We start from the raw sequence: 26,192 nt of genomic DNA, 5'->3' as shown, positions 1-26,192 counted from the left end.
GTGGCTCAGTTGGTTAAGCGACTGCCTTCGGCTCAGGTCATGATCCTGGAGTCCCTGGATCGAGTCCCGCATCGGGCTCCCTGCTCAGCAAGGAGCCTGCTTCTCCCTCTGACCCTCCCCCCTCTCATGTGCTCTCTCTCTCTCATTCTCTCTGTCTCAAATAAATAAATAAAATCTTTAAAAAAAAAAAAAAAAAAAAAAAAAGGTGGTGGTTGAGACGGAAGCGGTCAGAGCAGTGCGTGACACATAGTGAGCACTCAGGAAATGTGGGCAGTTATTAGTAATCTACGGCCATTGCCTGCCACTCTTAAAGAACGTTTCCTGCTCAGATTAAAAGGTCTTTAGTAAAAATATTTTTCCCACTCCTTGTGACTGGACTTCATCCATTTGACAGTAATCACAGTGCCTGGCATTACTGGGTGGGGACTATGCACAGGACCCCATGCCCGAGGCCCCTGAGACATGGGTGCCCATTTCTGCGAGTCCTGCGGGGCCTCTGAAACACTGACCAGCTACTGTGATTTCACCTCACTTCTGAGCCCTGCTAGGATTTGAGACGTGGCCTTTGTGGGGCAGGCCCCTCATCTGAGGCTGAGTGCAGCCAGACCAAGCCTCGCCCTCAGGAGTGGTTATTGCTCAGAGCATCTCCTTGGGGGCGGGGACTGTGTCTCTGCCCCCATGCCCAGCGCCTGGCACACTAGAGATGCTTCATAAATATTTACTGAATGAATGAAAGAGTCATAATAGTGAAAAACAGCCTATTGAGCAGATCGAAATAGATCAAAATGGTTGCTTCAGGTGGCAGTAGAAGCCAGCCTTCTCTTTCCTCCTGTCCTTGGACTTTGGTTCTTTTAATGTTGCCTTTACAGTATTTGAGATAAATCATTAGCTGGAAAACTTGAATCTTACCCATTAAATGCTTTCATTCTAATCTGTCTTTCCTATTGAATCCGATTCAGATAAAATTATGTGTTTTAGGAAGAGTCTATGATAGTGGTAATCTTTCAAGCCGGTCGTGACTTCCATTCCTTTTTCTTCTCCCCAGCATGCAAGTGCAATGGGCACGCATCGCTCTGTAACACCAACACGGGCAAGTGCTTCTGCACCACCAAGGGCGTCAAGGGGGACGAGTGCCAGCTGTGAGTACCACACTCCTGGGAGCCCTGCCACAGGCCACACCTGGATTTAGTGACTGGCAGCCAGGCCAGCTGGGTCTGTACCACCCGGGAGGCCAAGGGACTATGAAGCTGCTGGACCACAAGAGCCACCCCTTCCCTGTGCCCTTTTGTCGTGGGCTCTGGGTGGATCCCCGGGTTGATGAATTTGAAATTCTGCCTTTTCTATTTCAGACGGGTCTAATTCGGTCAGCCTCCACACTGAGGAGGTTCAGCAGCAATTACTTGATGGCTCTTTAGGTCACATTTTTATGTTTGAATGACACTGACATTTCCTGCATTGCTGACTTGATCAGTCTTTTAACTTCAACCACTGTTCAGTTTTTGTCACATCAGGAGATTGTACTCTTTCCCGAGAAAGAGCTGGAAGAGTTGGTATTCCAGGACAGCGTTTTCTTTAGCATTTTCGCTCTCTGATAGTGGAAATGATCCCCTGGACTTAAACACTTCCCTCCTGTTCTGGCATTTTCCTTGGTGAAGTGTGTTAGACATCTTCCAGGAAGGAGTCTGAGGTTCCCATCCATGAGGATGCCAACAGCGTCAGACAGACACGGAGTCTTAGCCCTGGCTTTGCCCCCACGAAGCAGGGCACTCTTGAGACAAATCGCTTTACTGAGCTGAGCCTCCGTTTCCCTATCCATCAATAGCAGGACTAGCAATAATTGTTTTTAGTGACCTGGTGAGTTGAAACGAGATTGTGCCCTGACAAACATATACTTGTCTGCCTCACTAGAAAACCTCATAAAACACATGCTCCGGGTTTACTCATTCTCTCAAGAAGAGACTTAAGAGAGAGAGTTTAGTGGCATCACAACATTGAGCTGAGACAAGCAGATACATCATTGGTAAACTTCGTTGTTCTCAACACTGGTAGTAAAGTGATGTTCAAGGAAGGAATTGCTCTGTCTATATTTTACAGTTTACACCACTGGGCATGTTTACTGGTTTCATGATGCCTTGAAGAAATGTCTAATCAAAAATTAAGTTTAGCTTTTGGGCCTAGGTTCCTTTCAACAGAACAATATAATAGAGCAAAATTAATCACTCCTGCCCTCAGTTAGGCATGCGATAACGAAACGAGGTGTAGGTCCAGTGAAAGACTTTTTCTTCAAGAGATTTAGATACAAGCAAGCACTAAGAATCACCCTGGATCCAAGGACACAATATCGTGTATTATTTATCTGGGAATAGTGCTTGACCCAGGTTTTCCCCACTTTCTTAATAGCTCTTCGCTGCTGGCCCTGCCAGTATAAATGGCCTTGTGAAGTGGGAGACTGGGTTTTGCTGATGTTCACAGATATTTGTACGGGAAAGTAATGATTCTTTTTTACTAGAACTTATTTTTTTCTCCAGACTGGTGAACCATGTTCAAGGACTTAAAAAAAAAAAAAAAAAGTGATTCTTGGTGTTTAGCCTTTTCTTATTTTTAAAGAGCAGGATCAGTTTTATCCAGGGAGAATAGGAAGGAAGTGAGAAATGAATATTTGAAAAATGTTTTAACTTCACTTTTAGAGGAATATTTAGTCCACACAAAAGTGGAAATGTGTTTTTCATGAAAATAAGTAGGATCTAGATTTATTACATTTGGATTTGTCTCCTGCGCTTTGGCAAATGTTTATCAGTTGGCGGGTGGTGTGAACTGCTGGGTGGGCAGTACTCAACGTGAACGCAGACTCTCCTCAGCCTACCTGATCTGAGTGACAGTGAAGAATGTGATTACGCTGACTCACACTTGTTTGTGGTGTAGTTTTATATAAAAGGATCTGCTTGGTTTTAAGATGAATGTAGATTTTGTTTTAACTAGCAATAGAAAATAATCTTCAATTTTATCCCCCTAGATGCGAGGTAGAAAATCGATACCAGGGAAACCCTCTCAAAGGAACATGTTATTGTAAGTGTTTTTGCAATTCATATTTGTCTAGAAGCAAAGTAGTTCAGTAAAACTTTGTTATTTGCTTTAATATGGTTTGAGAACGGTAAGTGCTGTTAAGAATATAGCAACCATTCATGGAAGTGTTTCCATTCTATTACACTTACTACATATAGGAACACCATTTTAAGCTGTGTTAATTATGGTTGTGGTTTATGTTACTATATCCATAGCAGATATCAGGGGAGAGTACAGAGATATACACCTCTGGCTTTCCTCATTTATGTTCTCTTGAAACTTAGTTTCATTTGCCATTACCTGGTTGGGGTCAACATATTTCACATTTAGGATATAGGTCAGAAACAATTTTTTTTTAAAGATTTTATTTATTTAGAGAGAGCACGAGCAGGGGGAGGGGCAGAGGGAGAGAAAGAATCTCCCGCAGACTCCATGCTGAGTGTACAGCCAGATGTAGTCCCACCACCCTGAGATTACAACCTGAGCTGAAATCAAGAGTTGGTCGCTCAACCGACTGAGCCACCAGGTGCCCCCAGAAACAATTCTTTTTTTTTTTTTTTTTTAAGATTTATTTATTTATTTTAGAGAGAGAAAGAGAGATAGCCAGGGGGAGCAGAAGGAGAAGGAAAGAATCTCAAGCAGACTCCCCACTGACTGCTGAGCCCGAGGGAGGGTTCAGTCTCATGACGCTGAGATCATGAGTCAAAACCAAGAGTTGGACTCAGGTTTTGAGTCTGACTTAACCAACTGAGCTACCCAGGCACCAGGGGCCCCACCATATCAGTGAACTTTTTGTAATCTGGTACATTGTAACCTATCTATCTTGAAAAAATAAAGCCAATATCAAATACCAGGTTTTAGCAATGATATGGGAAACTAGAACCTTTATGCACAACCTTCATCCATCTTTGTGGGAATATAAAATGGTGTAGGCATTTTGGCAAACCATTTGGCAGTTTCTTAAACAGTTAAAAATAAACTTATCAACAACTCTCCATTTCCCTCTTCCCCTAGCCCCTGGCAGTCACCATTCTGTTTTTTTGTTTCTATAATGTTGACTACTCTAGGCACCGTATATAAGTACAATCATATAGTACTGGTCTTTTGTGACTGGCTTATTTCATTTGGCATAGTGTCTTCACGGTTGTTCCAGGTTGTAGTGTATGTCAGAATTTCCTTCTTTTTTAATATTCCACTTTATGTATACTGTTGATGGACCTTTGGGTTGCTTCCATCTTTTGGCTATTGTGAATAATCACTATGATGTTTAGCTGCTATGAACATGGTGAACAAATATCTCTTCAAGATCCTGCTTTCAGTTCTTTGGGTATGTACTCCAAAGTAGAATTGCTGGATCATTTGGTAATTCTATTTTTAATTTTTTGAGAAACTACCATACTGTTTTCCACATTAGCTGCACCATTTCACATTCCTACTAGCAGTGCACAAGGTTTCTAGTTTCTCCACATCGCCACCAACACTTACCTTCTGTTTTTTTGATAGTAGCCATCCTACTGTGCATGAGATGGTATCTCATTGTGGTTTAACTGATTGGTATTTTCCTAATGATTAATGATGTTGAGCATCTTTTTGTGTGCTTACTGGCCATTTGTATATCTTCTTGGGGGAAATATCTATTCAATTCCTCTGTCCCATTTTTAAATCAGGTTGTTGAGTTGTACAATAGACTTTTTAGAATTAAATTACACCATCTTTGGGCAGGTCTTTCTGCCCACAGGTCCTGTCCCTGTTCTTGAATAAAATCACCTTTTTTGTACAAAAAAAAGAAAAAAAAAAAAAACTATACCATCTTTGTCCAGTAGGCTCTCTTTAAAGCTATTTTCTTTTGCTACATCACCTTAGTCTTTGAATGCTTTCTTGCTTTCGTGAATAAGATAAGGCACATATTCCTTGCTCCAGACCTGGAATCAACCATTTTTCCATAGAGTCTTAGTTCCTTTTATATCCTTAATTTATAGCTTTGTATCCTTAAGCAAAACCTAGCATGTAATAGAGGTACAATTAATATTTGTAGGTGATTTAGGTTGGAGCCTAAAATCTCAACCAGGGTCATGATATAAGGAGAGTTTGATAGGTTATTCCAAGTAAAATGATACTGTCCACAGACTTGACTTCCTTTGAAAAGCCTCCCAGTCCCCAGGTATAAGTGAGCTAAAAGTGTTTCCTGGCTATTGAATATTTATAAGAAGATCAATCTGTATCTTTCGAGATCTATTCTGTTTTGTTTTGTTTTAATTTTTAAATACACATTTCTTTCTTTCCATAGATACTCTTCTCATTGATTATCAGTTCACCTTCAGCCTATCCCAGGAAGATGACCGCTATTACACAGCCATCAATTTTGTGGCTACGCCTGACGAAGTAAGATTTTAAAAGTTTTCTTGCTTTGTTTTGAATTCATGTGGATCTTTTTCTTGATCTTTGTGGGTAGAAGCATTAGCAGTGGTCACCAAAGTGGAGTACACAGGACTGTGTTTAGAGGTGCAGGAAAGAAATGTTAGAAGCTACACTTTATCTCCTCTCCATGTCAAAGGCAAGAATGGTGTTGTTCAGATTTACCAGGATCTGACACCCAGACTGACACTGACTCCACACATACTTGGTTTGCCCATCAGCCCATCACAGCCCCTGCAGAAAAGGAGAGGGGACTACAAGGGGACCTCCCCAGTCAGAGGGGCATATGACAGGGCCCAGATTTACTCTCTCAAAACAGACCAGAGGCTTAACAAGTACCTGCAAAGAAACTGCGGTTTGAAATTAATGCCACCGATACAAGGAAGGCTGCAGAGGTGATACTTCTGTGCCTACAGGAAGTTGTTAGCCTTGTTAGGAGGTAAAAACTGCGAAGGTGTAGTCAGGTCCAACAAGAAGTTAACCAGAAATAATTGGAATTATTAGGATGACTATTTGAAATGTGGATTTATATCTACTTTCATTAATGATGAATCCCAGCCTGACATAAGGTACTACCTGGTGGTAGAAGGGAGCCAACATAGCATGACATTTAAAAGTGAAGCGTCTAGAACATGAAGACACACCTAGACAGTTTCTTCAATGAAATATAAAGTCATTCAATGGCCACTCCAGTACATAATGAAATTTTACTAAACTTGATGATACATTATTTAGGAACCTCCTTGAAGGTTTCTTATTTCTCATCAACATACACAAAACCACTTAACATTACAAAATTCCTGTCACCGTAAACATGACAAATAATACATGGAAAATAATATGACAGTGAGCCAGGTTGTGTTCCTTTGTTAACAAATGTTATTGTTAACAAGCTTTGCTAAATCTAAAATATAAATAAAGTAGTAGTAGAACAAAATCCAGAGTGTGGGATGTTTACAATTAAATGAAAGTAAGATTTGTTTTTTATATTCCATTTTAATGATAAAATTAAGAAGAAATGTACTAGAGAGTGAATTTAAGTAAAAATAATAGATGAACTTAAATGAAAATATTATGTGGACAGACTATATCATATCATTTGAATGGCTGTGTTGACTGGAATTAAAAAAAAAAAATTAGGATAAGATTATAGCAAAAGTACCACACATGAAATTTATTTAATATCTTATTCATAAGCATTGGTTGAAGTACTCAGTCTTTCAGGATGTAATTGATGTTGTTAACTTTATTTTAAATAAACATAATAGACTCTTGGTAGTACTTCTTAATGTGGTGAGTGACCATGAAAATCTTTTGACTTCTCTGGAGTTCCCTGTTTATCTTACAACAGAGTATTTAATAGAGTTATCCAAGATGTATGTTCTGTCTCTTATAAAAGCACCAGGATATCAAGTTTATTGATCCTTTCTATGGAGAGAAATAATTGTCAGTAGTGTTCTTCCACTAAATATTAAAAAAAAATAAACACTTGAGCTGTCCCTGCAAGAGGAGGGTGAGGTTATATCAATAAACAAGAAGGTAACTGACTGCTTTGGGAGAGAAACTCCTGGTTTGGAGATCACATTTTGAAAATGGCTATTTAGAAATGTTTCCACTGTTAAGATTTTGTGCTGTAAATACCATCAAAACAACCCCCTTAAAAATCTTACTGTTCTGACTTGTTTTCTGGCCTTTCAAGATAAAGAATTTCAGCAGGATTGGATCCATTTGTAAAATATAAAAATACAACATCTGATTCATTTGCAAAAATAATTCTTTGACCACAAGAAAGAGATTTATTAGTCAAGTTTCAGTGAAAACTAAAAATCCGTATTATAGTTTCCCTAGTGTCACCAGCAGTGCTACGCTTCTACCTGTTGGCTCAGCACATTTCCTGGAGAGGTCTTTCTCAGTCATTAAAACCAAGAATCAAAATAAACTAAACTAGCTCTTCGAATTGTTGTATCTCCAAGTGGTAAATAAGATTTTCAAAGCTGGTAAAGAATATTCAATCATATTTCTCTTGAAATAAAATTTTTAGTGAGAGAAAAATGTTTTTTAAGTCCTGAATGAATACAGTCAAATTATTTTTTAAGTTAGTTCATTTCAGCTTTTTATGCTTTTTTAAAAAAATGTATTTTATTTATTTATTTGACAGAGAGAGAATGAGCATGAGATGGGGGAGGGTCAGAGGGAGAAGCAGACTCCCTGCTGAGCAGGGAGCCCAGTTCCACTTTGGAGAACTTTATAGGATATGTAATCTATCAGCTCAGAAGTACATAGCTTTAATTTATAAATACACATAAATTGAGGTCTTGGTTCAGTGTTTACTTATCAGCATGGGCTCTCCAGACATTTGGAAACAGCTGCCCAGAGGATCCTTAGGAGGCTGACTCCCCTAACATGGGTCATAGGATTAAAGTTGTTGTGCTCTGGTCAGGGGCTTTTTAAAACATACTTTCTCATGGAGTTAGGCATTTGATAAAGCATTAAATTACATACACATTTATGAGAGAGAAATGAAATTTACTTGGGTTATATTGCTTATATTGGTTAGAAATGTTACTAAGTGTGAGTTTCTTTTAAGACATTGTAAAATATCTGTTTTGTAGTTAAGAAAATTGAGAGTAGTAGAATTTAATTGCTACTTTATTTTAAAATCTGGAAACTGTTGTAATTAATTTTCTAACTATTTGCACCACTCTTCAGCAAAACAGGGATTTGGACATGTTCATCAATGCCTCCAAAAACTTCAACCTCAACATCACCTGGGCCGCCAGCTTCTCAGGTAAAGACATACCTAGAAGAAGACCTTCCAAGTGGAGTAGATTGGTAGTAGATTGAGAAATACGTGTAGTTGTTGAGAGAGGGGGCTCTGGAGACAGACAGATGGGTTTGAAACCCACTTTTGCCACTTACGACCTGGGAGACCTTGAACAAGTGTCAAAACCCATCTCTAGACCTTAGCGTTATTTGTCACAAAGAGAAGACAGCAATACTTACCTCCTAGAATTGTTGTGTCGATTGAATCAGGTCATACAGGCATGCGCCTCCGGTCGTGTCAGGCTCAGTGCACGCTCACCCCCCCCCACCCGCTGCCCATGACACTAGCTGCAGCCCTGCTCTGGCACTCCCACCGTCGGCCCTGTCCAGGCCTCAGAAGTGAGAAATGGAAATATTTAGAATGAGATCTTGGTAGGTACAGGGAGGTGTAATTTGGGAATTGAATCAAGCTCTAAGAGCATAGTGTTTGCTCTCTTGTCTATCTTGCTACGATTCACTAAAGACCATCTGGGCAGAAGATGTACTGAGGAAGTGACAGGCGGGCCTGATGTAGCACTTACGAACGTAGCTCGACAGACCCGACAGACGTGGGTCTGAACTCTGCCCGTTACCAACCGTGCTGAGCCGGGCGGTTGGGCAGATTAAGCTTTCTGAGCCGGTTTGCTCGTGGATACAAGGGATGGTAGAAACACCTAGCCGTGCACAGCATAGTGAGACTGAAATGAGACAATAAAAAAGTAGTCCGTGTAGTGCTTGAAACCCAGCAGTTTCTCACTGGATGGTAACCGTGCTTCCTTATCGATTCTCTTCCAGTATTGATTTTTGGTCAAAACACAACCAGTTAGACTGAAACAAAATTAAGCATTACCTTTGCACATCTTATGTTTATCATCTTTTAAGATTGTATGGAATTCAGAAAAGGTTCAGAAACTTGCAGTGAGGAGACACTTTTAAGAAAAAAGTCTGAATTGTCAGAACATTGGGAGAAGGGCAACATCTCTGAGCATGTGAATGCTTTTCAATGATTGTCTCAATGAGGACCCAGCAGTCTGGGCTCCAGTCACAGTATTTAATGCAGACATGCTAAAAATCTATTTTACGAATCTTTGTAGACACCAGAATTCCAGGCTGAGGGAGAAAATGGAATGTTGAAGGACTGTTTGGGATAAGCATGAATTTATACCAGATCGGGGGGATTTAAATACAGTTGTAGCTGATAGCGGAAGGGACTGGGTGACTCCTTCCCTGCTGCTGTTGAGACATGAGGTCACTGCTAATTAGGAAGTGAGAGGTCGATCAGTGTCCCTGGTATGGGGATCAGGAGCACTGACAAACAGGTCTAAAAGGGATATGCAAAGCAGTTGGAAGTGCTACGTGCAGAATGAAAGTCATTGCTTGTTAGTAGGATTCTACTGGTATCTGTATTTTCACAGCTAGGTGTCGGCTGTTTAAGTGGAGAGGAGTCGCAGAGACTCCTGGCAGAACTATTCTGGTTAAGGGCACAGCCTTGTGTATCAGCCTTCCCACTGCAAATCTCAGCTCTGCTTCTTGCTGGCTGTGTGACCTGAACCAAGTTACTTAATTTCTCCAAACCTCAGTTTCCTGATCTGTAAATGAGAATAGTAAGAATTGTTGTTAGAATTAAATGAGCTTTTGCTCTTACAGGCTATTCCTGGAACGTAGTAAGTGTTCAGTAAATGCTAACTGTTGTCATTATTAATGAAGGCAGATTCTGTCCCCAAAAAAAAGACCCTTGTATTTCATTCTTTTCTTCCTTACAGCTGGAACCCAGGCTGGAGAAGAGATGCCTGTTGTTTCAAAAACCAACATTAAGGAGTACAAAGATAGCTTCTCTAATGAGAAGTTTGATTTTCGCAACCACCCAAATATCACTTTCTTCGTTTATGTCAGTAATTTTACCTGGCCCATCAAAATTCAGGTAAGAAGTACTTTTTGGTCTCAACCTGCAGACATAGTGAAATCTTTTCAGTGGAGACTAACTCCACTAATTTGGACCTTGAGGTAAATGAGGTGTACGATACTGCTCATGGTAAAGGAGTGCTGAGCACATGACCACCATAAAGAAGGCTGTGGTAGGGGTGGCTTAAATCATTTAAAGAGAATTATAAGCCCTTTTGAAAGCAAGTTGGCATGTAACAAGTTTGGCAGTTGCAGCTGGATTCATTTCTTCACTGAGCACTTCCCATGTAAAAGCCTGTAGAGCTTCAGTTCTGGAATGAGTCAGGTGGGTATACATGAACCACACTGGTGAGAGCCCGAGTGTGGAAAGTGTCATATGGCAAGATGCCGCAGCTGCTGTCAGAGTGTAAAGATAGGATGGAGTGGAGTGAGCGGCCGTGTAAGGTTGCATGTACGAGCACGGGCCCTGTGTGAGTCCTGGCCTCTCCTACACAGATCACGTAGCCTCTCCACAGAGTTTTGTGTATGTGACCTGAAGGCAGGTCACCTGCTGCTGCCACCGATGTTATCAACTTCCACCCTTTTCTCAGTTCACAGGGGATCCATGGACTCCCTCTTATCTAAGACCCATGGCCTCATTTCTGCTCTTTGTCATCTGCCACTGTGTCCTCCAGGCCTTGCCTCAGTACTTTTCGATTTTACCCCCTCTGTTTTGGGTGAATGTGGAATCCAGGGCAGGGTGGACCTTCAGGGACTGGTGCAGCGTTAGCCATAGAAACATTGTCACGGGCCTGGTCTGAGGCCGTTTGCTGACTCTCAGAAGCAAGTCGTCACTGATCAGTTAGGAGGGGCTTGAGACCGAGTCCTGGTGATTGTGTGTTCATGTCTTGGGACTGTGACTAAAGAAGAATCTTTCCAGAAGAATGTTTTCATTCCTGGAATGTGGGGATAGGCTCTGTGTTGTTTTTTTCTCACCAGTTGCTTCCCTTTCTCTGTCTAGCTGGTCCACCCATGTGTTCATCCTCTAGTCTGCTCTTCCCTTTGATCTTACACACACTCTGCTTCCCTCCTCAGCCAGCCTTCTCTAGTGTTGGCTCCCTGTTTGTGCTTCCTCTTATCCACTCATCCAACAGCCTTCCGCGGTGCCTCCTTCCCTCACCACGTCCTGAAACTGTTGTGTCTTAGCGGACGCCAGTCACCAAATTCTCCAGTCTCCTGTCCTTCTCAGAGTGATTGGAGTCGCTGTCTTTCTTGCTTTCCTGGTCCTTTCTTTCCCTGATTCTCTGGCCAGGCTCTTTAGGGAATCTCCTTCCTTAAACCTTGAGGTTGTCTGGGAATCAGGCATTGGTTCTCTTTTGTCTTCATCCCACACGGTTTCCCTGGGTAATTCCATCCCGCTTAAAGGACTTACGGTGCTCTTTCTGTACGGGTGGTTCTCAGTTCTGTCTCCAGCCCAGCTTCTCCTTGCACTCCAGACTAGTATTCTCGGTCGCTGCTTAGACATCTCTAACTGGACAATCACAAGCTCCTGCTGTCGGCACGTAGTCGTTCTTGTGACCTTAGCCCCAAACCCCATGCTTCCTTTCTCTGAATGACACCACCATTCATCTAGTTTTCTTTTGCTGTCCTTGTTGCATTTTTGTATCAAGGTTAAACTAATCTTTAATAATTATAAATTGAGGAGATTTCTTCTCATTTCTGGAAGAGATTATATGAGATTAGAATTATGTGAACCTTGAATACTTACTTAATAGATCTCCCTTGTAAAATCATTAGTATTTTTTATTTGTGGAAAATTTTTTTAACTGTTGATTCAACTTCTTTAAAAGTTGTAGGATATTTTGGGTTTTCTCTTTCTGTTTCAGTCATTTAAGATAATTTTTTCTAGGCAATAATTTATTTCATTTTTTCAAATGTATTGACACAAAGGTATTCACACTATTCTTTAATCTTTGCAGCATCTGTGCTTAAGTACTGAATCATACCCTTAAAAATGCTTAAAACAGTAAATTTTATCTTAAATATTTTTGACCCGATTATAAAAATCTTTATTTTTTTTTAAGATTTTATTTATTTATTTGTCAGAGAGAGAGCACAAGCAGGGGGAGAGGCAGAGGGAGAAGCAGGCTCCCTTGAGCAAGGAGCCTGATGCGGGACTCGATCCCAGGACCCCGGGATCATGACCTGAGCCGAAGGCAGACGCTTAACTGACTGAGCCACCCAGGCATCCCCAATTATAAAAAATTTTAAATATCACAGCAAGATTTTTTTTTGAAGATATAAACAAGCTTATTCTAAAATTTATACAAAAAAGCAGAGCTTCTAAAATAGCTGTAACAGGTGTGAAAAAGAGGAATAATGTGGGAGGAATCACTGTACACAATGTTAAGGCTTACTGTTTAGCTACAGTAATCAAGACTTTGTGGTTATTGGTGGAGGGATAGACACAGATCAAGGAATAGAATAAAGAACCCTGAAACAGAACCACATAAATGTGTCCAACTGATTTTTGACAAAGGAACAAAGACAATTCAGTGGAAGAAGGATAGCCTTTCAAATAAGTGGTGCTGGAACAATTGGACAACCATCGACAAATAAATGAACTTCGACCTAATCATCACATCTTACACAAAATCAACTTATTAGGTATCACAGCCTTTTCCTTTTAAAGTGAAATAGCTATTTATTCAGCCTCTTGTCATGCCAAAATGTTTTGTGTGTATACCACTACAATGCACACCCTCTGTAACAGGCAAAATTGTACATCAAATTATATTTCATGTTACCTGATTATATAAAAATATAAAGTAAAAATGATTTATCAGTTCTATTTAACATTACTAGTAATCAATTCAGCAGGAGCTACGAGATAGAAATTTTTAGTAAAATATGACACGGGAGAGCATAATGTAATTCTCACTTGTCATACTTTGTTATGAATATACAAAGACAACTTTTTAAAATATTGTGTTTACTAAGATTCTGGCAGTAGCTTTTTGTAACAAGACATAGCATACCAGACCTGCCACTCAACTTGTTTATGGTAAGTCTCAGCTTCAGTATGAAGCTGTTTAAAAAAAAAAAATCAAAAGCCTGTTTTTTTAAATGATTTTATTTATTTATTTGAGAGAGAGAGCGAGAGAGAGTGCAAGTGCACAAGCAGGGAGGAGGGGTAGAGGGAGAAGCAGGCTCCCTGCTGAGCGGGGAGCCTCATGCGGGACTCAATCCCAGGACCCTGGGATCATGACCTGAGCTGAAGGCAGACGCTTAACGACTGAGCCACCCAGGCACCCCAAAAACCTTGTGGGGTTTTTTGTTTGTTTGTTTGTTTTACATGCTAGGTATCTTGGCAAGTATGCCATTAAATACAGCAAGGAATAAGGAGTTAATAAAAGCTAAACATTACAACCTAAACCAAATTCCAAACAAAAATAACTATCACTGGTTACATAAAATATTCCTGACTAGTTAAAACCTAACACTATAAAACATGCATTTTAGAATTTTTGGCAATCAATTTCAAAAAGTACCAGTATCTATTTGAAATGATTCCCTTCCAAAGTCAAAGTGTAGTCAAAATTAATTCAAACGTTATAACACTTTCTAATGCTAAAAAACATTCAGCATTACTGAAGTGGAGGTAAATTCCAGAGCCTTTGGGGCTCTGTCATGCTGCAAAGGCCTATTTCTCTGGTTCACTTAAAGTAGCAAACGACAGAGTCCAAGGATGTCTGATGGCAAGAGTGCTGTACCCAGCTCTGCCCTCCCCATGAAGCATGGCTACTGTGTTTGCAGAAATAGGATGTGTGAGGATAAAAAGCATGCTCTTCTGCTAGCTGAAGAGTTAGCAGCCCCCCCGCAAAAGCTCCTTCCCCAGGTAAAAGTATAGAAGGGGAAAAATTAAAATACATTTATCTATAGAGTAAGGATTTTGAAATACCAATGTGGTCCCTATTTCAAAAATGTTATCTAACTAAGACTCTACTTTCAGGGATCATTTCTATAGTTTGTTACAAAAATATTCTCTAGAGTCACCTGATCATTTCTGATTATACCTTAATGATGTATCCAGATTCAACTTCTGTTAATTTATCATGAGATACTTCTAGTCAGCAATGTTAACTTTATCCCCAAATATCTTTTTTTTTTTTTTTAAAGATTTTATTTATTCATTTGAGACACAGAGATACAGAGAGAAAGAGAGAGCATGAGCAGGGGAAGAGGCAGACAAAGAGGGAGAAGCAGGCTCCCCGCTGAGCCAGGAGCCCAATGTGGGGCTCGATCCCAGGACCCTGGAATCATGACCTGAGCTGAAGGCAGACACTTAACCATCTGAGCCACCCAGGCGCCCCTATCCCCAAATATCTTAACCACTAGCACAACTGCAGTGTAATTATCTCCCGGAGTTGTTAAGCACTGGAAGAGAAAAAAATAGATGTTCAAGCAGCAGGCAACAATTATGGCCCTTTCACACAGTGGCATCCACGTGGCTACTGAATAGTCCAGGACTAATTCTAAAAACAGGAACATTCATGCATTTTAGTAATTATGTCCTAATTCTTACAGTTGAAATTTCCTTAGACATTGCACTTTCTTTATAAAGGAATCCTGATTTTTCTTGTTATGACCAGTCAGGACTTGAACTTGCAGCCATCTTTTTCTCCTTATCCTGTTTTTTATGCTGCTTTTTCTTTTTTGCTTTTTCTTATTGTTACTTTTTCTTTTTTTTCTTTTTTTTAAGATTTTATTTATTTGCGAGAGAGAGAATGAGAGACAAGAGAGCATGAGAGGGAGGAGGGTCAGAGGGAGAAGCAGACTCCCTGCTGAGCAGGGAGCCCGATGTGGGACTCGATCCCGGGACTCCAGGATCATGACCTGAGCCGAAGGCAGTCACTTAACCAACTGAGCCACCCAGGCGCCCTTACTGTTACTTTTTCTCATTCTTCACTGCTTTTCTTTATTGCCCATACCGCCTCAATATAATCTGATTCTGATAAGGACTCCGGTGATAAAGGTTTATCTTCAGGATACATCTTTTTTTTTTTTTTAACTGAGTCCTTTCATGTCCTTTTCTTTCTCAGTTGCATCCTTTGACTTTTTTTTTTAACACTTTTTAAGATTTTTTTTCATCCACACAATGTTTTTCTTTTTATTCAACTATAAGCAAACAGCAGAATTAACACAATAATCTGCAACTCCAGATCGGCTTTTCTATAGACAAGACTTCCACAGACACAGACTTAGGGATTTCTGACAATGGCCTCACGCAGCCCTGCAGCTCATCTTGATGGCTGTGCTTTAATTACAAAGCCACTTTCCCTGTTGCTTTTCCCAGTACTGCTCTTCAGAGGAGCTAGAACAAGACACTGATCCCTAGTAAATAGTCTGAGATGTACCATGTTGGGGGTTAGTGCACACGCCAGCCTCTGGCTGTCTTGGTGAGAGACACAGCCGTGAAAACACGACCCAGAAGTGCCCTCATGCACAATTCCAGACTCAGGCTCACAAAGCAGAGGCAATGAATCTTTTTTTTTTTTTTTTTTTAAACCTCCCTTAAAGATTCTTTGACGCTCTGCTCTATTACTATAGACCTGGTCTTTTTACCTGAATTTTTATTTCTTTAAATTCTGGTTTGCTATTCTTATATTAAGAATTGATGACCCCCGGCGCCTGAGTGGCTCAGTTGGTTAAGCGACTGCCTTCGGCTCAGGTCAAGATCCTGGAGTCCTGGGATCGAGTCCCACATCAGGCTCCCTGCTCGGCGGGGAGTCTGCTTCTCCCTCTGACCCTCCCCCTCCATGCTCTCTCTCTCTCATTCTCTCTCTCTCTCAAATAAATAAATAAAATCTTAAAAAAAAAAAAAAAAAAGAATTGATGACCCCAACACAGTACCAAAATATCCCCCAAAATAGCGTCCAAATGTGATCAAAACATAAACGGGGGCGTGACCCTCTAGAATTATAAAGGACAGGCAGAAGGAAAAGTCACTCTAAACCATTATCTGATTGCTCAGGCCTCACCTGAGAAATCTACATGCATCACTGAACTGGAGAACACTGGTTGAGACTTCCAGGACGGTTTCTGTCTCCTAGCATTCCCCTACTTCCCAGACAGCTGCTCATAGAGTTTGGGCACATAGTCATCCCATTCCACCTGGTAACACGTACCAGCCACCGGCGGCCCAAGCTCGTACTTCTTGTGGAAAGATGCCACTTTGCATTTGCCCCGGGGGTCTCCAGATCGGTTGCTGAAGATGGGCTCGTCACACTTCAGTGGCCCATTCTATTCATAAACCAGCCAGACATAGCGGTGAAGGCCTGTGCCAGATCTATCTGGAGGCCCAGAGCTGACATAATTGGAGAGGACTCTGCCACTGCTGATGTCGTTGCCCTTCATGTTGACCACCAGAAAATGGTGCCATTCCCTGTATTTGGGGTCCTTCCTGCTGGGAGCATCCAGATCTGTCAGGACCAAGGTGTAGAGTTTACCTGGAACAAGGCCATCCCACACAATACTGGCAGGCCGGTTCTTAATTTGGGTGGGTGTCAGCACTTTGACCAGCTTGTCGACCTCTGTCCTGATGTATTTGACCTGCAGCGCATGCTGCAGCCGCTCGTCCACTTCCTGCAGGCTCAAAGGCCCGGACCACTTGCTGAGATCCACCGGCATTGTGGAGCCGAGCTGGGCGACAACGGGGAAGAGTCTCTGCAGCCTGGGAACAGTCCTGCAGCACCGACCCCCAGCAGTCTGCAAACTGGCCACAGTTTTGAAGATTTTATTTATTTATTTTATATCATGGAGTAACACTCAGCAATAAGAAGAAACAAACTATTGATACAACAATTTGGATGAATCCCAAGAAAATTTTGCTGAGTTGGGGGCAGGGATCTTAGAAATTTACATACTGTACGATTCCATTTCTATAACATTTAGAAGTTAAAATTTTTGACCAAAAATACAGATATACCTACTGAAGTTTCAACTTTTTCTGAGTTTTCCTGATTGACCTCAAGAACCTCTTTTAAAAGCAGTCATCTGGGGGCGCCTCGGTGGCTAAGTTGGTTAAGTGTCTCTTAATCTCGGTTCAGGTATTGATGTCAGGGTGATGAGTTCAGGCCCTGTGTTTAAAAATAAACAAATAAATAAATAAATACATTCACCTGATTGGGTCAGGCCCACCCACACTCAAGGGGAGGGATTATAGAGTGTACACAACACCAAGGTAAAGGGAGTATTAGGTGCCAACCAGGGATTTAGGTTGTTTGACCCCATAAAGGTTGAACTCTAGGCTCCAGTCAGACAGTTTCAATTTGGTAACATCTAAACTATCCAATTTTATAAAATACTTGATTTGAGGTCTAGTAAATATTATTTCTTGGCTTGTTTTAAGTTGAGATTATTTTCATACTGACATACCTTATTATTTCTGAATCTGATTGAACTTCAGACTTTGTTGTGTATAGCTGAAAAATGATTAACATTTTTAAGATTCTTAGTGAAAATCTTAACTTATACTGCTGACATTTTTCCCATTTGAAAAGAGGGCTCTGTGCATATAAACGGGCTCTTATGCTGGAGATAGTCGTGCTGTTGCCAATGCTGAGTTCTAGTTTTTTTCCTCCCAATACTCTGTTGCTCCACCCTCTGAAAGCCACTGAAATGGTTTTAGAGCATTTCCTTCTAGAGGGATCTCTTCCCCACACTTACTTTTTTAAAGTACTAATTTTAAGTTTAAGAGTCAAAGAGATGTTGATTTGCTGCTTGATTTTCGGGGGCTCTTTACCTGGGCTAGATCACTTACTTGAATAAGATCCACTTAAGAAAGCTGTATTCAGGAGCACTTTCGAAAATAAACTATGGCATGCTCACCACTTAGCTTGCCAAGCTCTCCTTGAACAAGCAGGTAAGTTCTGTTGGAACTGCGTCTTTTTGCTCTTTGGTACAACTAACTGTAGTATTTGCAGGCATCGTGACTAGATCTGTGACATTGTGTGTTCTCGGTGTCTTCACACGACACCGGATCTCTGTACTTGGGACCGTATGTGGGGGTGTGCGTGTGGAGGGCTGAGCTTGCGTCTTCCTGGGCACATGAAGTGGTGTGCTCAACAGAGGGGCCTTTGCCTTTCTGTACTGCTCTTAATCTCAGAGCCTGAGCTTTCCTAGATGTAGTTCGCTCTTAAACACACCCATGCACACTTAGAGACTATCCAGATTCAGTATAAACGTAGAGACTCATTGAAGGAAGAGAATAGAGTGCAGCGTAGGCCATTCGGTTAAATTTTAGTATGGCTTTCAGTGCAGGCAAAAGCCTTTTTGTGTCTGACTCTCATTTTTTAAAGCAAAATAACTGAGGAAATCTAGTTCTCTACTCAGAATTCATGTAAACCTTGGTGCTTTAAAAATGGTAATGTTAAACTCAAGTTCCTTCACTCTGAACCAATCCCAGGATTCTTTTCCATAATTAGGAACAGATCAAAACCTATAACTGCTAACTGAGGGAATTTGAAACCAACTATAAAAATCTTTGTAGATGCAGTTTAAAATTAAAAAAAACCCACCCAGATTGAGAAGGCCTTGTGTGCAGGAGGGTGATGGGTGTGTTGGGGCTGGTTGTGTCTGTTTTCTGGGGAGTTGCTCCTGTGGGTGAGTGCCCCTCCCTCAGCCTTTGCTTTCTGAAAGCGATCCTGGGTGTCCTTGCCAGTAAGCAAGGACTCAGCTGGCATAGCCATGCCCATGGTTTGGAAGGGTAGGTATTCAAGATAGAGAATGGACAGGCAGACGTTTTGTGTGAGGTGGGGAGGTGGGTGGTGAAGCTGGGGTTCTGGCTTGTTACTGGCTCTGCAACAGAGGTTGTTATTGTAATGTGGAACTAATATTAAAGCCCTCTCCACGCTGGGTGTTTCATCTGCTGGTTTATGTAAGAGGCTAGTGTTCACAAGCGAAGGCAACACAGAATTTGTATTGAGAACTGAGCATTCATTTAGACTTTAGAGTTATGTTTATGGGTGCTAACAGGATTGCTGTCCTAAGCAAAGGATGTATGAAACTTTTATTGACTCATATACTTCTTTTGGTAGTCGTGTTATTGAGATATAATTCACATACCATACAATTCACCCATTTAAAGCACACAATTTAGTAGTTTTTAGTGTATTCACAGAGTCGTATAGCCGTGACCACAATCAATTTTAGAGTATTTTCATCACCCCAAAAAGAAATCCTGTACTCATTAGCAGTCACTGCCCGTTCCTTCTTCTCCCTAGACCCTGGCAACCACCAGTTTACTTTCTATCGCTATAGATTTGCTTATTTTGGCATTTCATATTAATTGTATTACATAACATATGGTCCTTTGTGACTGGCTTCTTTCACTTAGCGTAATGTTTTCAAGATTCATCCATATTTAGTATGTTTGAGTTCTTAACTCCTCTTAAGGATCGAATGATATTTTATTGTCTGGATATGCCACATTTTGTTTATCCATTCATCTGTTGATGGATACTTGGGTTGTTTTCACTTTTTGGCTATTACGAATAATGTCAGGTACACTTTTAATGTTTATATTTCTTGTATAAAAATGGTGATGATGTATGTACATACCTCCTGGTGTTAGGTATCTGTGCCGTAAGAATTTTAAAGAATTATAAAGCTATGAAATACATTTAGAACTGAACTACTCAAAGTATAAATCTTTCTTTCTTTATTTCAAAGTGGCATTTAAGGTTCTTGTACTATCTTGTGGTTTTCATTAGGATCATTATTTATTACTCCTTCTTCTTGAAAGCCTCTTCTCTTCCCCTTTTCACCCATGGCTTTGGCTGTTTCTTCTTAGTTCTTCAGTATCATTGCTCCCTTGAATTTTCTCTGGACCCTTTCTCCCTGGACAGTCTCATCCACACCATCGGTGAATACCACCTATGGCTGGGAAGTAAATCTCCATCTCTAGCAGATCTCTCTCCCAGGAGGCTTCCTTTAACATCTTCCTTTAACATCTGCTCACTCAGCCGACTTTGTGGCCCAAAGCAGCAGCCTTGAATGGACAGGAGGAGCTGTGCAATGCTGGGTGGCAGGCTGTGCCCCCGTGCTCCTGGGAGCCGTGGGAGGAGAGGGGAGTGTCCCATGCCGCCTGAGTCTGAGGATGGGCAGTACCAGAGCTGAGTCTCAGGAGTGTGAGGTGGGGGAGTAGGGGTATTTGGGGTGGGGAAAGGGCATACCCAATCACCTTCAAGAACTACCGGGAGTTTCACAGACGTGAAGTGGCAGCACTATGAGCAAGGTGCTGGAGAACTAAGCGAAAGCTGTCGGGAAGAGACTGGAGGTTTCGGCTGAGGGCTTAGAACTATAGCCTGAAAACCACTGGGAGTCGTTGAAATGTTGTAAGCCAAGAAGCGACCGAAGATCGGTGTTTTCACAAAAGACCCCTCTGGCAGCAGTTGGGAGGATGGATTGGAAGGAGCTGGACCTGAGCTGGGGAGTCCAGGTAAAATTCTTGTTTAGAAACCCAGGGGAGGGGTCCATCAGGTGACCCTCAGGCATATCCCATAGCAACTTTCTTTCCTCATCTGTGCCTCCACAGCTCTAGGCTCATCTGGCTTTTCACTCTACAGAGATTTTCCTTAAGGGCAAGGACAGTGTCTTACATTTCTGTGTCCTCAGTGTCACAGCATAGTGTTGATCAGTGTAGACATGTCACAGATGTGTACTAGACGGATGTGTAGTTGTAGGTACGGGAGCTTTTGGGTTGGTATCAGAACTTTGTTCTTTTTTTGTTGCAACTTTTGCACCTTTTCTAAAAGGTACTGACAGCTTTTTCTGATATTATCAGAATGATTGCCGACCAGGCCTAAGGTGCCGGCTGGGGTTGGAGACCAAGAATTTGTCATCCCAGTCTGCACAGTCTGGTGTTAGGGGATTGAATTGTTCTAGCATGTTGTCAGAAGAGTTGAGAGGTAGAAGAAAAGAAAGGGATGAGGACACAAACATCCTAATTTTACAAAGAGGGTAGTTAAGAGGTACTATATATATTGAAATATTTAAGAATGAAATGATAGGAGACCTGGGATTTGCTTCAAAATAATACGATTTTGGGGAAAGTGGGTAGCGTATGCATGAAACAAGACTGGCCTTGAGCTGGTAATTACTACACGTGGGTGATGAGCACATTGGGTTCATAATATTCTCTCTACTTTTTAAGAAGTTTTAAATTCTGTAATAAAAAATTGGAAAAAAAAGATAATACAGGTGATAGAAAAAAGATAATAAAGGTCCACCTTATTATTTAACCTCCTGAAGGTAGCCTCAGCTGGGCCTGCAGCCTAAGCTAGCTGAGACCTTAGCACATCTAGGCCAGCTGGGATGTATCTTGGAACTGACCTTCTCTTTTTACTTTGCAGGAAGTGCACAGCATTTTACTAAGGTTTTACCAGTTATTGACTGCTGTTGGGCAGTCTCTAGAACAGTCAGGAGTCAGGGACAAAACCCTGTCTAACACGCCTCACCCTGGTGAAATGGCGAAGGGAGCTTCCCTGGGAGCCACTGACTTCACCTCCAAGCAGGGGTGCATTAGAGGCCTGAGGGCTCCTTCCCGTGGGCTGTGAGGCCCGGGCCGCTGCCTTGCAGCGGGCCACACTGCATTATCTCCTGCGCCTGCAGCTGCCTGTGGGTAACAGGCACATCCTTTCCCTGTGTCCAAGGGTGTTCTGTCCATTCCCGTCTCTGTTAGCATCCTTCCAGCACCATCACCCTCAGAAAAATGACACCAAAACCGACAGAGGCACTAAAAACAATGATGTAACTAGACTGGAAAGGGCAAGTGGGGATGGTGGCCTCAGTCACCTTCCATTATAGTAGGAAGTCAGTAAGTGATGCCTAAAATGGTTAAGTCAAGAAATAGCAAATTTTTTTTAAAACTTATTAGTGATTAAAAGGTAATCCCCGAAGAACTGAAAAGAAACCTAAATAAAGGTGGGGGCCAAAGAGAGAAACCTTAAGGAGAGGACGTAGGGAGCAGGAACCATTGCTTTGCATGATTAGCTATTTGGCCCTTGTAGGTATTTCAACCAAGTATATGTAGTTCTTAATGATTTTTAAATTATTAATGATCATGATAAGGTGGAATAGGAGTTCTAGAGAGTGGTGGAAGCAATGGCTGGAAGGATACGTAGGGAAGTGAGTACAGAGCAGTATTGAGCTGGGAGGTTAGGCGTGCACAGATGGTGAGTGTTAGCTTGCACGTCAGGAATGAGTGGCTCAGTGGAATTAACTCTGACCAGAGCCTGGGTATACAGTGTCTGTGCCAGCACCAACCAGCATTAGGTGGGTGGTGTGTGAGGCCAGTTGATGGGCACCGGGACCAAGTCCAGGGCCCGTGGTCTCAGCAGAGTTCCATAGAGAACTTTGGTTTGTTTTTGTTTTGTTTTAAAGAAAATTATTTTGGTTTGTTTTTTGTTTGTTTGTTTTAGTGTTCCTTTATTCTTTATTCTTTTTTGAAAAATTCCAATGTAGTTAACATACAGCATTAATATTAGTTTCAGGTGTACAATATTGTGATTCAGCAATTCCATACATCACCCTGTGCTCATCACAACAGGTACACTCCCTAATCCCCGTCACCTCTTTCCTCCATCCCCCCGCCCCCCTCCCCCCTGGTAACCATCAGTTCTCTATGTTAAGAATCTGTTTTTGGTTTGTCTCTTTTTTTTCTTTGTTTTGTTTTTTAAATTCCACAATAAGTGAAATCATACGGTATTTGTCTTTCTCTGACTGACTTATTTCACTTGGCATCATACCTTCTAGATCCATCCGTGTGGTTGCAAATGGCAAAATTTCCTACAAGAAAGGTTTTTTGTGTCACAGCAAAACTCCAGGAGGCAGTGGCAGTAGGCCCAGGTTAGGATGGTCATAGAGTCTTCTGTCTTTGACACAGCTGAGGCCGAGTGGGAAGCTGTCTGTACACAGGCCTGAGTTCTTATGGGAGGATCCGCTCCTTCCTGGCTTCCAGCCTTGCGGTTCCAGAACTATGCGGCAAGGTTGGCATGGTGAAGCCAGGAGCCCAGATGGCAGCCAAGGCCACTTTGGCCCTCTCAGGTCCTGAAGTGAGATCTTCAGCGTCTGCAGAGCCTCTTCTCTTGGGGAGAGTCGAAGAGCAGAGGGGCCCTGGTCTTGACCGGCTCCCAGACCGGGCAGAGTTGAGCCCTGGTGAAGCTGTTGGCCTCAGGAGCCATGGGAGCCCCCGACAAGGACTCTGCCAGGTACACACAGACCTTGGGTTTTCTCAGAGCCTGACAGGTGCTGCCACGAGCTGGCCATCTCTACTTCTCAGGGGGGCCGGCTGTCCTTTCCCATCCTCTGCCTGTCTTGTGTGTTCATAACAGTGAAGATCGTTCTGGGTGGAGAAGCTAAATGCAAACTAGAGGTCCCTCTCTCTCTTTTCAAACCTTCTGTATTAAACAGTGGTCGTTCCCTATCAGTTCAGTATCATTTATCCATTTGTTCACTTGTTTCCGAATACCTATTTTGTGGATTACATGGATGTTAGAAATGTTAGAAATGCAGTGTTAGAAATACAGATGTTAGAAAAAGAATTTGTTCTGTGGTAGTTGAATATAAGAAATGTGTCACTTTTTTTGTTTGTTTTAGAGCACCCTCCCTACCATAGATGATAAGAAATTCATTCCCAGAGAGCCCCATCCCCTTCTCTCAGGAAGTATAGAAACCTCAGGGCTTACTGGAGCCCAGAGATCTAGGGAGGGCCTCTGATTTTCATTCACTAGTCAGTGCTGCTCCAGGTACCCTGACTTACAGCCATCAGGTTTGTTTGAAGGCAGCTGTCCTCATTCCCATGTGTGACAAGCTTGGCCATTTGGGCACAGAATAATCAGTGAGGCCGGAGAGCCTCCCCAGGCCTACCATGCAGTCCTCCCATATTCCTCGGCACTTTCAAAACTCTAGAACATCTTCTCCATTCTCTCCATTTCCTGGTCTCAAGGTTTGGGCCACGCCTCTCTGTTTTTCAAAGCACTACCCTCTCTTTCTCTACCCTCATCCTTCCTGTACACCATCCCCATGACACTCCTACCCCTGGAGAAGATCCAGTTTAATTTCTTTCGGAGCCAAACCTTCCAAGTAAAAATGACAACTTTTTTTCAGTGCAGTGCCTGAAACACTAAAGGAGTTGTTCTGGGGAAGGAGCAGGGTAGATTTTGTCCTTAATTCCTTGTTTCACAGTTTCCTAAAGTACAGTCTTTAGACACTGGCTTCAGAATCACCTGGGGAGTTTAAAGTTTGAGGAGTAGGAATAGAACCCAGGATTTGCACTTTGTTGCAAGCTCTCTAGAGCTTGAGAACCATGGCCTAGTTCTTGGAATAAGATGGTGTTATTTGCTCTCTGGAGGTAGGTGTATCTGCCTCGGACGGCGGGGGGAGGGGTAGGGAATGCCTTTCCATTCTTTTTCTGCAACAATTAGAAAGTCAGAAATTGATACCTTTGTAGACAGAAGAGTACAGAAATCTTTTTTTTCTAGGACATCACTGCATAGACAGCCACAGAATAAAGTGGAATATGATTGTCCCATGCCCTGAGAGGGAAGTGGGTCAGGCACTGGGAGTGTAGAGGAGAGAGAGCCAATTCCCAGTGACTGAATGAGGAAGGGAGTGTTTGGGCTGGGCAGCGAGGGGCAGGGGGGCTCCACTGCAGATGGGTGGGCAGGGCGCTCTGGTGATGGAAGGACCAAGTGCAGTTAGAGCAACCTGAAAACACGTGTTTGGCTGAAGCACAGAATTAGTGCTTGGGAAATGCAGGTCCACCATATCCTACCCTAAGTCCTGGGGCTGGCTGGGCTTCTGAGTTTAGTTTGTCAGATTTATTTAACACACCCAGAGGGTCTCTGGGCAAGCACACTTTATTTATTTATTTATTTATTTATTTATTTAATTTATTTATTTATGGCTCAAGGTATGTTTAATGCAACAATGATTATAATAGAAGAAAAAAAATCCCAGAGTAAGTTAAATATTCAAAGTTAGATTGAGTTATTTGTGACATAGGTATGTCTTGATACAAAATTATATTCATGATTTTTTTCTGAATAAAAAAATAAAAGAAGATGAAAATCTATGTGATTACATTTTTGAAAAAATCTGAAAAGGATTTCAATGAAATATTAAAATATTAATAAGTTTCTCAGAAGCTTCCTAAGGTTCATTTTTATTTTCCTTCCTCTTTTTCATCCCTGCTTTTAGATTATTCTGTAATGCTATGTGCATTGTACTCTTTTGTAATAGAAGTATTAGTAATTTTTTTCATTTTTTAGAAGTAGTTTTTATTTATTTATTTTTAAGTAAACTCTACACCCAATGTGGGGCTAAAACTCAAGACCTCAGAGCCAAGAGTCCCATGCTCTTCCGGCTGTGCCAGCCAGGTGCCCCACACCTTAAGTAGTTTTAGAATTGCTAACCCATAATCTTCTGAGGAACAAATTGACTAACTAAAATGTGGGTGCATATTCATTTTTTATCTTCATTCTTACCATGTATCATCAAAATCATGCTTTCCAAAGTTAGACCAGCTTTTTTCTTCCCCACTCCTCTGGTGTGGCTGGCTTTGTTGTTTATTACTAAAAGAGTTAAATTCATTTCTTGTTATTTTTATTCCATTTTGGGCTCCCCCACATCCTGGTTGATTTGAATTATTATTACTGTTATTTTTTGGTATGTGAAGTATTAGCATTGGGTTTTTTTCTTTTTTTTTTTCGCCATTTTATTGATGTATAGTGAATATACAAAGACTTCACATATTTTCTTTATTATGTTCAGTTAGCCAGCATATAGTGCATCATTAGTTTTTAATGTAGTGTAAAAATAAAAATAAAATATAATGGACCTGGTGGGCTTAATACTGTAAATGAGGCATGGATCATGGCCACTTGTGTTCTACAGGATCTGTTTTTCAGTGCAGTGAAATTTTGCACATACTTTGTAGGAGTAAGTATAGGACACTGTAAAAAAAAAAA

General features: G+C 41.5%; 1 protein-coding gene across 5 annotated transcripts in view; it reads left to right on the top strand.

The window, feature by feature from the left end:
• ATRN (attractin) overlaps positions 1-26,192 on the top strand; it is a 156,688-nt gene that overhangs the window by 95,449 nt on the left and 35,047 nt on the right. For 4 of the 5 annotated variants that reach the window (XM_078057008.1, XM_036093386.2, XM_036093391.2 and 1 more), the window contains exons 20-24: positions 1,046-1,139; positions 3,014-3,066; positions 5,351-5,445; positions 8,188-8,266; positions 10,044-10,201. In XM_078057008.1, coding sequence (XP_077913134.1) covers positions 1,046-1,139; positions 3,014-3,066; positions 5,351-5,445; positions 8,188-8,266; positions 10,044-10,201 — 479 coding nt within the window. Of the gene's footprint in view, positions 1-1,045; positions 1,140-3,013; positions 3,067-5,350; positions 5,446-8,187; positions 8,267-10,043; positions 10,202-16,779; positions 17,158-26,192 lie in introns of those variants that run through there. The other variant, XM_078057007.1, reaches the window with a different exon arrangement.

The sequence above is a fragment of the Halichoerus grypus genome, chromosome 10, assembly GCF_964656455.1.
Source record: "Halichoerus grypus chromosome 10, mHalGry1.hap1.1, whole genome shotgun sequence".
NCBI lineage: Eukaryota > Metazoa > Chordata > Mammalia > Carnivora > Phocidae > Halichoerus > Halichoerus grypus.
This window is presented reverse-complemented; position numbering and strand designations above follow the sequence as displayed.